This window comes from Lithobates pipiens, unplaced genomic scaffold (assembly GCF_037356315.1).
Source record: "Lithobates pipiens isolate NorthernLeopardFrog02 unplaced genomic scaffold, aLitPip1_a1.2 Scaffold_27, whole genome shotgun sequence".
NCBI lineage: Eukaryota > Metazoa > Chordata > Amphibia > Anura > Ranidae > Lithobates > Lithobates pipiens.
In genome coordinates, this window is record NW_027507788.1 from 15,197,439 (window position 1) to 15,210,849 (window position 13,411).

The following is a 13,411-nucleotide window of genomic DNA, read 5'->3' on the forward strand; positions in this document are numbered from 1 at the left end:
TTTAAGCAAAATAGCCAGGTCCCAGTCCTTGATTGGAGAGTTAAGGAGCAGCAGCAGACTGGCGAAGTCATCTCTCTGCTCCCTCTTTTTATCAGCATATTCTGTATACTTTAAACCACTTCGCGGATTTACTCGTCCTGTCAGAGATGGGGGTCAGGACTAATCAGCGCATGATGGGCCTGAAAATCAAAAGGAAGGTGGCAGAAAGGAACCACAGTAATGGGCTGTGAAGAAGAACATCGCTACTGGAACATGAAGAATCATAGATCATTGTGAACGGTTTCATTTTATCTGCTTTTAGTTTAGGAGCCTCACAGGTTTGGTTAGTGGTACAACCTCGAGCGGACAATAAATAGCCGTGTTCGCCTGTAGAGGAAATTAAAAAGGTGATTTTAATATAATGGAAAGACGACAAATTTGTCATAAAAATTAAGACATGGCAGTACTTTATCCAGCTGCTAATTTGAACATCAGGCAGATGTAGAGGTGTGGACCATACATGGTGTACAGAACACATGTGTGAGGGGAGGGAAGATAAGATAAGGGAAGGCAATAGGAGGAAGGAAGTAATAAGGAAAAAGCAAAGGAAGTAGAAAGGAAAGGAAAATAAGACGGAAAGGAAAACAGAAAAGAAAGGAAGAAGGAAAGGAAATGAAATAGAAAAGGAAAGGAAAGGACTGAAAAGAAAAAGAAGGGAAAAGAAAGGAAAAAGGAAAGGAAAAGAACGGAAAAGAAAGGAAAAAGGAAAGGAAAGGAAAGGAAGAATGAAAGGAAAACGAAAAGGACAGGAAAGGAAAGAAGGAGGAAAGGAAAGAAGGAGGAAAGGAAAGGAAAAAGGAAAGGAACAGAAAGGAGAGGAAGAAGGAAAGGGAAGGAAAGGGAAAGGGAAAGGAAAGGAAAAGTAAAGGAAAGGAAAGGAAAGGAATGGAAAGGAAAAGGAAAGGCAAGGAAAGCAAAAAGGAAAATAAAAGAAAGGAAAGGAAGAAGGGAAGGAAAGGAAGGGAAAGGAAGAATGATAGGAAAACTAAAAGTACAGGAAAGGAAAGAAGGAGGAAAGGAAAGGAAAAAGGAAAGGAAGAAGGAAAGGAAAGGAAAAAGGAAAGGAACAGAAAGGAGAGGAAGAAGGAAAGGGAAGGAAGGGAAAAAGGTACGGAAAGGAAAGGAAAGGAAAGGAAAGGAAAAGGAAAGGAAAGGAAAGGGAAGGAAAGCAAAAAGGAAAATATAGAAAGGAAAGGAAGAAGGGAAGGAAAGGAAAGGAAATGAAAAAGGAAAGAAAAGGAAAGGAAAGGAAAAGGAAAGGAAAGGGAAGGACAGCAAAAAGGAAAATAAAAGAAAGGAAAGGAAGAAGGGAAGGAAAGGAAAGGAAATGAAAAAGGAAAGAAAGGGAAAGGAAAAAGAAAAAGAAAGGAAAGGAAAAGGAAAAGTAAGGAAAGGAAAAAGAAAAGGAAAGGGAAAGGAAAGGAAAGGAAAAGGGGAAAGGAAAGGAAGAAGGGAAGGAAAACGAAAAGGACAGGAAAGGAAAATGGAAAGGAAGAAGGAAAGGAAAGGACAAGAAATGAAAGGAAGGAAGAAAGAAAGAAAGAAAGAAAGAAAGAAAGAAAGAAAGAAAGAAAGAAAGAAAGAAAGGAAAATGAAAAGCATAGGGAAGGATAGGAATTGGAAAGGAAAGGAAAAGAAGAATGAAAACGGAACGGAAAGGAAAGGAAGAAGGAAAAGAAAAGAAAAGGTCAGGAAAGGAAAAGGAAAAGGAAAGGGAAAGGTAAAGGGAAAGGAAAGCGGAAAATAAAGGAAAGGAAAGGAAAACAGAAAGGAAAACAAAAAGGATGGGAAAGGAAAATAGAAAGAAAAGGAGAAAGGAAAGGAAAGGAATCAGTGGGGCCCCATAATCCTGCCACCCCAGTCAGTAAATGGGGCCCTTACTACTGGTTATCAGAAGTGAGATATGAGATGACCCCTCTCTGGGATGTTTCTTTATACATGTTCTGTATATACTTAGATAACTGTGAATAACCCCCCAATTAAGCAAATTCCAGCCTCCACTCTTCCAAAACAGCATTGTTGCAGATTATTCCTTTATTCCCTCAGCACTGATCCTGCCATTGTGAGCATTTGGTGGGTACATGGGGTGGTACAGATAGAAGGGCCTATAGTGTTCAACTCCTGTCCCTTGAAATGCGGTCCAAATAGCAATGGCACATTTCATAGCTGAGGAGAGCGGATATACCAGGCATACATCTGAATGTATCTGAGAAGGACTATATCAGATCTAGCACTCCTCACTTTCTAATAGGCCCTAGAAACATCAATAAGGTACACTGACTGCAACAGGCAACAGCTCTTCATCAGATACTTGAACAGCCAAAGACCCTAATTTTTTCATAAAGAGTACCTGTCACTATAGTATTCCGATGTATACAAAGCAACTCCTGTCCGGTACAACTCACAAAAGTGTTGCAGTCACAGCTTTTGGCAGTGGTGTAGCAGGATTTGCAGATTACCCCATTGCCTATAATCTTCCCATCCTTTCCGGCAGGTCTGTCTGGTGAAACTGATAGCAAAAAAAATACATAAATTAAATACATAGATATAAAATACTAGAGTATGTTTAAAGCCAAAACCCTTTGTAGGGAATAGTTAGAACCCCTGTCATCTGTTTTCCATTGGGGAGATTTCACTTCCTGACCTGTAGACACAACAGGAAGTGAGAGAAAATCTCTCCAAAGTAAGGGTGAAGCCCTCTTTTGCCCCGCACACACGATCGGAAAATCCGCCAGCAAAAGTCCGATGTGAGCTTTTGGTTGGATATTCCAACCGTGTGTACGCTCCATCGGACTTTTGCTAGCAGAATTCCCGCCAGCAAAAGATTGAGAGCAGGTTCTCAATTTTTTTTGGTCGGAAAAAGTTCAGATCGTCTGTACCAATTCCGACGCGAAAAATTCCTACGCATGCTCGGAAACAATTTGACGCATGCTCGGAAGCATTGAACCTAATTTTCTCGGCTCGTCGTAGCGTTGTACGTCACCGCGTTCTTGACGGTCGAAAGTTCAGCAAACTTTTGTGTGGCCGTGTGTATGCAAGCCAAGCTTGAGCGGAATTCCGTTGGAAAAACCATCCAAGATTTTTCCAACGGAAATTCCTCTTGTGTGTACGGGGCATTAGACACTTGTCTTCATTGGAACATTTCCCCACTTTTGCTGTTCCAGTGACAACTCACACAATTTTGTATTGACACACATGTGTTGCCATGTGCTACATTCCTGAAAAAGGGTCAGGTGAGGTTTTGGCCCTGCTGCCTTAACTCAACGCATTGCAACATAATGCATGTTAACATGTTTGAGTTAACATACCAACTATGTGACAATGAGTTATTCTGGAGCTGTCTGCTGTAGTACCCTTTCTCTGCCATAAGATGTCCTCAGTCTTTCAGGCTGAATGACACTCTGCATCATTCAAACCAGAAGACTGAGGAAATATTGTGAGTGCAGAATGCCTTGGACCCACCAACAAACAATAGTGTCCTAGAGTCACAGTGTATTAAGGCAGTTACACACCAGATGCTGACATAATCACATCAGTGCTGTTCTCTGCATCATCTAAAACTACCCACCGCTGGGAGAGATCCAAGAGGAAGAGGACCCAACAGGTCATCTGACCAAGCTAAGCATATCTGGAAAAGATAGGAGATTGCCGAGAGGGAGGGGGAAACGTGAACTTACTTCCAGCGCCACAGTGCCCCGGGAGGAAGTGGGAGCTGGAACCCTCTAAAACGAGGGTTTCTGCTCCCCTCCCCCCAAAATGTGGCATGTCAGGGGATCCCCTTCCATTAAAGCGGACATTTAATTTTTATTTGACAATGGATCTACATCCGGGGGACATTTTTTTTTTTACTTTTTACGTTTTTTAAATAAAGGACTTGCCAAAAAAACTCTTGTAATGTATTTATTTATTTTTGACAGTTTTTTTTGGTGAATGAGTAGGGGTACAATGTACATGGGAAGGTGGCCGGGATCCGGGGGCCCCCTTGTTAAAGGGGGCTTCCAGATTCTGATAAGTCCCCTACCCTCAGACCCCCACAACCACCGCCCAGGGTTGTGGGGAAGAGACCCTTGTCCCCATCAACATGGGGACAAGGTGCTTTGGGGTGAGGGGGCAAAGCACCCCCATATGTTGAGAACATGTGGCCTGGTATGGTTGAGGTGGGGGGGCGCTCGCTTCCCCCCATTTTCCTGCCCTGCCTGGCAGATAAGAGTCTGGTATGAACTGGGGGGACCCCATGCCATTTTTTTCTTTATTTTTTTAAAATAGCCGGGTGGCAGAAATTGCAACCGCGAGTCAATTTAAATGTGATTGATTTAACTAATTTTTGCTGCAGCAGGTTCTATACATGCTATAGATGCCCCACTTTAAAGGCATACTAAGGGGATCCCCCCACACCTCCAGGCACTATATATATTTTTTCATTTTTATTGTTTCACTTTAAGCATCATTAAAATCACTGCTCATTTTTTTCATTGATACATGTCCCCCAGGGCAGTACTCGGGTCACCATACCCTTTTTATGGCTAACAACTTGCATATAGGCCTTCAATATAGGGACTTTAGACTTTTCAGATTTTTCATGTTCAGCTCCCATAGACTTAAATTGAGTTTGCGCCCCGTGGCCAAACTTTTACCTTGTTTGGGTTTTCTGCTGCGGGGGGGAGGGGAGGGGGCTAGTTCGCCCATCTCTTTTAAGAATGAAGTGGCTCTTCTAAGGGGTGGGAGCCTGAAGCAGAGTGGAGTTTGGCTGCAAGACCTTGTAAGTGAATTAAGAATTTCTTCTTTTTTTTTTTCTTGTTCTGATTGTAAATATAATATAAATAAGTATTATTTGGGGAGAAGAGGTCTAGGGGATACATTGCACCTGTCCTTTGTATTTTTCCTCATAGTTGGTTACTTACTGGATACTTACTGGTAGGCTCGGGTGGAATGCAGGAGGACTTGGTGCAGCACGTTGAGTTGCTCTTGACTGTTCCTTTATGAAACCGCACAGTGGTAGGTTGGAACATGTCACATTTTCCACACATCATCAAAAACAACGTTATATATTTTGCACCTATATGTGGAAAACTTGGAATTATTAAGACAGATTTATATAATGTCAAGCTATTTACTGAGAAACAACCACTTTGGACATCAAGGGGTCATTTGCATAACTAGGTTTCCTGTGGTTGTCCTTTTTTTTAGACCCAAGAAGGGGCCGTCTTAGGTGCTAAAGTGGGAGGGGGGGCACAAAAAGGGGGTGACCTCTTCAGAGAGACCACTGCTTACACATAGAAAGTGAAAGTTTTTTCTCTGAAGCACGAAATGTGACTGTCTTTATTGTTTGGGACTTCAGTGACAAACAGATCACATTGTAAGGGCTATTCAATGGGAAATACATGAATGTTCATTTGTTTTTTTTTCCACTTTTCCCACGACTTTAAAAGCTGTGAAAATTCTGTAGATATATATTGTATTTAAGTCAGGAATTTCAACCGCGCTCACAATTACAAAAATCTAAAAAAAATATATCTAAAACCGATAACAGAATAATATGTATACACTATAACTAGTCAAAAATTATAATACAAAAACCCAACTAAGTGAATAATAAAAATATACTCTATAACTCATACAATAATCAAGTGTACAAAAAAATATATATTAGGCTTGTGCAATCAGTTTCGTAACGAATCGAAATTCGGACGAATTTTGCATCTTTCGGACATTCGGATTCATCCGAATGTCCGAATAAAAAAATAACAAATTACAACGAATACGAAAGAAATATAACAAATGAATTAGAATGAATTCGACATGATTCGAAATTATTTCAACCGCATTCGAAATTATTTCAACATGATTTGACATTATATCAACCGCATTCGAAAATATTTTGTGACCTGACTTTAAAAAAAATTTCAACCAAATTCGAAAATATTTCTACCGGATTCGAAATGATTTCAACATGATTCGACATTATTTCAACCGCATTCGAAAATATTTTGTGACCTGACTTTAGGGCCATGTATCTCAGGGTTAGTTGGTGCTAGACACTTCAAATTTGGATATGTTGTAGTGATAGTATTATTGTGTTTGCATACCAAATTTGGGGTTTCTAGCTATAAGTGACCCCGAGATATGTGGCCCCAAAATCGGGTCGCAAAATGTTATTAGTTATTAGAGCAGAGAATGACATTTTGCGACCCGATTTTGGGGCCACATATCTCGGGGTCACTTATAGCTAGAAACCCCAAATTTGGTATGCAAACACAATACACTACAACATATCCAAATTTGGAGTTTCTAGCACCAAGTGACCCCGAGATACATGGCCCTAAAGTCGGGTCACAAAATATTTTCGAATGTGGTTGAAATAATGTCGAATCATGTTGAAATCATTTCGAATCCGGTAGAAATATTTTCGAATGTGGCCGATTTTTCGAATTCGGTAGAAAACGAAACGAAATCCGAAAACGAATTTAAGGAAGTTAACGAATATAACTAAACGAAATTAATGAATTAACGAATTAAAACGAAACGAAACTAAACAAATTTTTTCCTTTTGCACATGTCTAATATACCGTATATACTCGAGTATAAGCCGAGATTTTCAGCCTCTTTTTTGAGGCTGAAAGTGCCCCCCTCGGCTTATACTCGAGTCATCGCTGTCTGCCTGCTCGATCAGCGCGTCGAGCAGACAGACAGCGGCCATTCTAGGATTCAAAAGCCGCGCCTCCGGCTCCGCCTTCGCCTGTGATAGGCGGAACACTGAATTTCCCAGCAGCCTGTGTTCCGCCTATCACGGACATCGTCTCATCCTCGTACTACGGACGAGGATGAGACGATGTCCGTGATAGGCGGAACACAGGCTGCTGGGAAATTCAGTGTTCCGCCTATCACAGGCGAAGGCGGAGGCGCGGCTTTTGAATTTTACAATGGCCGCCGAGGCGCCGACGAAGAGCGGCGATCCTGGCAAGGCACGGGACGGAGGCAAGGCAAGGCAAGGCACGGCACGGCACGGGACGGGACGGGACGGAGGCAAGGCACGACACGGGACGGAGGCAAGGCAAGGCAAGGCACGGCACGGCACGGGACGGGACGGAGGCAAGGCACGACACGGGACGGAGGCAAGGCACGGCACGGGACGGAGGCAAGGAGGCAAGGCACGGGACGGAGGCTCGGGACACAGGTAGGCTGGACACACACACACACACACACACACACACACACACACACACACACGGACACACACACACACAGGGATGGATGGATGGATGGAGACACACACACACAGGGATGGATGGATGGATGGAGACACACACACACACACAGGGATGGATGGATGGATGGACACACACACACACAGGGATGGATGGATGGATGGACACACACACACACAGGGATGGATGGATGGATGGACACACACACACACACAGGGATGGATGGATGGATGGACACACACACACACAGGGATGGATGGATGGATGGACAGACACACAGGGATGGACGGACACACAGGGATGGACGGACACACACACAGGGATGGACAGGCATGTCTCACCCTCGGCTTATACACGAGTCAATAAGTTTGCCAGTTTTTTTGGGGGTAAATTGGGGGCCTCGGCTTATATTCGGGTCGGCCTATACTCGAGTATATACGGTATATATAAAGTGCTCAAAAATTATATATAAGCAACAGTTCCTCATAAAGACGTAGTCATGAGCATACAGTGGTAAAGTGCACAGAATTTTTGTGAACAATCAGAAATATTATGAATAAAGTGCTCAAAAATTATATATAAGAAAACAGTTCTTCATCAAGATGTAATCGCGGGACGGGACGGGACGGAGGCAAGGCACGACACGGGACGGAGGCAAGGCAAGGCAAGGCACGGCACGGCACGGGACGGGACGGAGGCAAGGCACGACACGGGACGGAGGCAAGGCACGGCACGGGACGGAGGCAAGGAGGCAAGGCACGGGACGGAGGCTCGGGACACAGGTAGGCTGGACACACACACACACACACACACACACACACACACACACACACACGGACACACACACACACAGGGATGGATGGATGGATGGAGACACACACACACAGGGATGGATGGATGGATGGAGACACACACACACACACAGGGATGGATGGATGGATGGACACACACACACACAGGGATGGATGGATGGATGGACACACACACACACAGGGATGGATGGATGGATGGACACACACACACACACAGGGATGGATGGATGGATGGACACACACACACACAGGGATGGATGGATGGATGGACAGACACACAGGGATGGACGGACACACAGGGATGGACGGACACACACACAGGGATGGACAGGCATGTCTCACCCTCGGCTTATACACGAGTCAATAAGTTTGCCAGTTTTTTTGGGGGTAAATTGGGGGCCTCGGCTTATATTCGGGTCGGCCTATACTCGAGTATATACGGTATATATAAAGTGCTCAAAAATTATATATAAGCAACAGTTCCTCATAAAGACGTAGTCATGAGCATACAGTGGTAAAGTGCACAGAATTTTTGTGAACAATCAGAAATATTATGAATAAAGTGCTCAAAAATTATATATAAGAAAACAGTTCTTCATCAAGATGTAATCGTGGGCATAACAGTCCAATAATCATAAGTGTTTCTTCTCAAGAAATCCTATGCGGGTAACGGAGAGAGAATTTCCTTCACCAACACCGTGCTGATAAATGGTAAAAATGCGCGCTTACCAAATCCCAGAATCAGAAAGGCATTTGATATCAGAAATCTTAGGGGTCATCACACAGGGACATCACCTCGTTTTCACGTGGTTGGACCATTCATAAAAGGCAAGCAAAGACTCCCATAGCGTAAAACCGTAAACCAAAATCTTTTATTCCATAATAAAAAACATACTCAAAAACATAAAGGTCAAATCAGCGTTAAGAAAAGCCGACCGGCAAAGCGAACGCCCAAATGTCACGTGATTTGCGTCAAGCACGTCAAAACCACGTCAAGGTCAAGGAGCTACAGAGTATAAAAGAGAAGAGAGGCGCCTCTAAGTGTAGCAATATGGTTACATTTAACCACTTGCTGACCACCGCATGTACATTTAAGTCTGCAGAATGGCATGGCTGGGCAAATGGGCGTACCTGTACGTCCCTTTGAATTTGCCGTCGTGTGGTCACGTGCGCGCCGCCGGGAGCTCCGTGACTCTGATCGCAGCTCCCCGCGGACTCGATCACCGCGCGGATACCCGCTATCGTCTCACGGAGCTGAAGAACGGGGAGATGCTGCTGATGTAAACAAGCATCTCCCCGTTCTGCCTAGTGACACTGTCACTGATCACAGCTCCCTGTGATCGGGCTCTATGATCACTGAACTGTCATTCGTAGCCCATCCTCCTAACAGTTAGAAACACTCCCCAGGACATACTTAACCCCTCCCTAGCCCCCTAGTGGTTAACCCCTTGACTGCCAGTGTCATGTTTACAGCAATCAGTGCAATTTTATAGCACCGATCGCTGTAAAAATGACAATGGTCCCAAAAATGTGTCCATATTGTCGCGATAAAAAATGCAGATCACCGCCATTACTAGTAAAAAAAAAAAATATTAAAAAAATGCCATAAAACGAACCCCTATTTTGTAGACGCTATAACTTTTGCGCAATCCAATCAATAAACGCTTATTGCGATTTTTTTTTTACCAAAAATATGTAGAAGAATACGTATCGGCCTAAACTGAGGAAAAAAAAAATTTTAATATATTTTTGGGGGATATTTATTATAGCAAAAAGTAAAAAATAATGCCTTTTTTTCAAAAATTTACGCTCTATCTTTGTATATAGCGCAAAAAATAAAAACCACAGAGGTGTTCAAATACCACCAAAAGAAAGCTCTATTTGTGGGAAAAAAAGGACGTCAATTTTGTTTGGGAGCCGCATCGCACGACCGCGCAATTGTCAGTTAAAGTGACGCAGTACCGAATCGCAAACTTTGCTCTGGTCTATGGCCAACAAAATGGTCCGGGGCTTAAGTGGGTTAACGAAGCTACAACATTTAGCAACATATTGCTACACTTAGAGGCTCCTCTCTTCTCTTTTATACTCTGGAGCTCCTGCTGGATTTTGCTTCTAACCCCCTTGTGGAGGCTTCCGTTTGTGGATGGACATTTTATGGTCACACAACCTGGTCACATTTCTATAATCTTTTTATATGGACCATAAACTGAAGGACCTATGAATAAATGGTTGTGGAACGAATCATTTGAGTTTCCATTATTTCTTATGGGGAAATTTGCTTTGATATACAAGTGCTTTGGATTACAAGCATGCTTCCGGAACGAATTATGCTCGCAATCCGAGGTTTCCCTGTAGCTAATCTGGAAGGGATTCTTGGTATGGCGTCTCACTGTAATATTTTATCCAGCCGGTCCTCAGCAGGAGCCTGCCCCCTTTTTTGTTCTAATTGCCTCAATTTACACAAGAAATCTATTGTTGGCTAATTAGCACAAACCTAGATAATATGTTTTTTTTTTTCCGAGGCTTCCTGTCTTCTAATTGCTTCCAGATCATACATCTGAATTGGAGAGAGGAACCGTCTGCAAATGTTATATAGCTGGATGAATCTATTCAGGTTTTTTTTTTTATACAGGCGGTCCCCGGGTTACAAACAAGATCAGGTCTGTAGGTTTGTTCCACTTAACCACTTAAAGCGGAGGTCCACCCTAAAATGGACCTTCCGCTCATCGGAATCCTCCCCCCCTCCGGCGCCACAATTGGCACCTTTCAGGGGGGGAGGGGGGTGCAGTTACCTGGATAATCCAGGTAACTGCACCCACTTCCGGGCTAGCTCTCTGCGGAAAGGGGCGTAGATTACGCCCCTTTCCGCAAGTGCCCGCCCCCTTCCGCAAGTGCCCCGCTGCCTGCTGGGAAACACACAGATCCCAGAGGCAGCGGGGACCGTCCTCATTGCGCAGCGCGGCTCGCGCATGCGCAGTAGGGAACCGGGAAATGAAGCCGAAAAGGCTCCATTTCCTGATTCCCATACCCAAGATGGCGGCGGCAGCACTCGAGTGACGATCTAGAGATCGGCTTCGGGTGCCGACATCGCGGGCGCGCTGGACAGGTAAGTGTCACTATTTTAAAATTCAGCAGCTGCAGTATTTGTAGCTGCTGACTTTAAAAAAGTCAGCGGACTCCCGCTTTAAGCCCCGGACCAATTTGCAGCCAAACGACCAAGCCACTTTTTGCGATTCGGCACTGCGTCATTTTAACTGACAATTGCGCGGTCGTGCGACGTGGCTCTCAAAGAAAATTGACGTCCTTTTTTCCCCACAAATAGAGATTTCTTTTGGTGGTATTTGATCACTTCTGCGGTTTTTATTTTTTGCGCTATAAACAAAAATAGAGCGACAATTTTGAAAAAAAATCTATATTTTTTACTTTTTGCTATAATAAATATCCCCAAAAAATATATAAAAAAATATTTTTCTCCTCAGTTTAGGCCGATACGTATTCTTCTACGTATTTTTGGTAAAAAAAAAAAATCGCAATTAGCGATTATTGATTGGTTTGCACAAAAGTTATAGCGTTTACAAAATAGGGGATAGTTTTATAGCATTTTTATTAATATATTTTTTTTACTAGTAATGGCAACGATCAGCGATTTTTATTGTGACTACGACATTATGGCGGACACATCGGACATTTTTGACACATTTTTGGGACCATTCTCATTTATACAGCAATCAGTGCTATTTAAATGCACTGCATCCTGTGTAAATGACACTGGCAATGAAGGAGTTAACCACTAAGGGGCAGTGTAGGTGTTATGTATGATGCTATGTGTTTTTTTTATTGTAGGGGCGTGGCCTGGCATGTGATGTCACTGATCGTCTTTCCCTATAAAAGGGAACAGACGATCGGTGACAGCCACAGTAGGAAGCACAGGGAGAGGTTTGTTTACACAGACCTCTCCTCGTTTTTCAGCTCTGTGACCCAATCGTGGGACACCAGCGGCGATCGGGTCCGCTGGTCCCGCGGCCACGGTCACGGAGCTCCTGACCCATGGCTGGGCACTTAAAAAGCAACGTGCAGATACGTGCTTGTGTCCAGCCGTGCCATTCTGCCGACGTACATCGGCGTGAGGCGGTCCTTAAGTGGTTAAGGACCAGCCTCGTTTTGGAATTTAGGTGCTTACATGTTTAAAAGTTTTTTTAGCTAGAAAATGACTTAGAACCCCCAAACATTATTGTTTTTTTTCTAACACCCTAGAGAATAAAATGGCGGTCATTGCAATACTTTTTTCCCACCGTATTTGCGCAGCGGTCTTACAAGTCTTACTTTTTTTGGAAAAATTTCCCTTTTTTTAATAAAAAAAAATAAGACAACAGTAAAGTTAGTCCAATTTTTTTTTATATTGCGAACAATAATGTTACACCGAGTAAACTTATACCCAACATGTCACTCTTCAAAATTGCGCCCGCTCGTGGAATGGCGTCAAACTTTTTACCCTCCAAAATCTCCATAGGCGACTTAAAAATTCTACAGGTTGCATGTTTTGAGTTACAGAGGAGGTCTAGGGTGAGAATTATTGCTCTCATTCTACCGATCGCGGCGATACCTCACATGTGTGGTTTGACCACCGGTTTCATATGCGGCCTCTACTCACGTATGTGTTCACTTCTGCGCGCGAGCTCGTCGGGACGGGGCGCGTTTAATAAAAAAAAATTCCTTTATTTTACTTAATTTTATCATTTTTTTCTAAAAAAAAAAAAAAAATCTGGATCACTTTTATTCTTATTACAAGGAATGTAAAAATTCCTTGTAATAGAAAAAAGCATGGCAGGTCCTCTTAAATATGAGATCTGGGGGGGTCAAAAAGTCCTCAGATCTCATATTTGGACTAAAATGTCATTTGAAAAAATGTGCCTTTAAGAGGTATGGGCGGAAGTGATGTTTTGTCGTCGCTTCCACCCTGCTATGGTATTGAGACGGTTGAGGGCCATCTTAGCCTCACTCGTCTCCATACCCAGGCACCAAGAGGACGCAATCACCTCCGCCGCTGCCGACGGCTCCGGTAAGCGGCGAAGGGAGCGGGTGAGCGGCAGGAGGGGGGCCCCTCTCGCGCCGCCGATAACGGTGATCTCACTGTGAATCCACCACAGAGATCACCATTATCGTAAACACGACCGGCTCCTGAAAAGATGGACATCTCGGTTGTGGCAGCAGCTGCTGCCGTTACCGAGATATCACTCTTTAAAGTGCCAACCCTGTGTGTCCCAGCAGACAGCGTGGGGGGGGGGGGGGGAAGAGACGTAAACTCGGGTGTCCAAGTGGGTGCAAATACCTGTCTTAGATAGGTATCTGCACCCC

At 43.8% G+C, this 13,411-nt stretch overlaps 1 protein-coding gene across 1 annotated transcript in view; it reads right to left on the reverse strand.

Annotated features, from left to right (window-relative positions):
• The window catches only part of LOC143933100 (uncharacterized), a 30,104-nt gene continuing 16,693 nt past the window's right edge, over positions 1-13,411 (reverse strand). The window contains exons 3-5 of the mRNA XM_077456041.1: positions 4,952-5,095; positions 2,390-2,548; positions 1-366 (exon numbers count right to left, since the gene is read on the reverse strand). Coding sequence (XP_077312167.1) covers positions 164-366; positions 2,390-2,548; positions 4,952-5,095 — 506 coding nt within the window. The 3' untranslated portion in view covers positions 1-163. The remainder of the gene's footprint in view (positions 367-2,389; positions 2,549-4,951; positions 5,096-13,411) is intronic.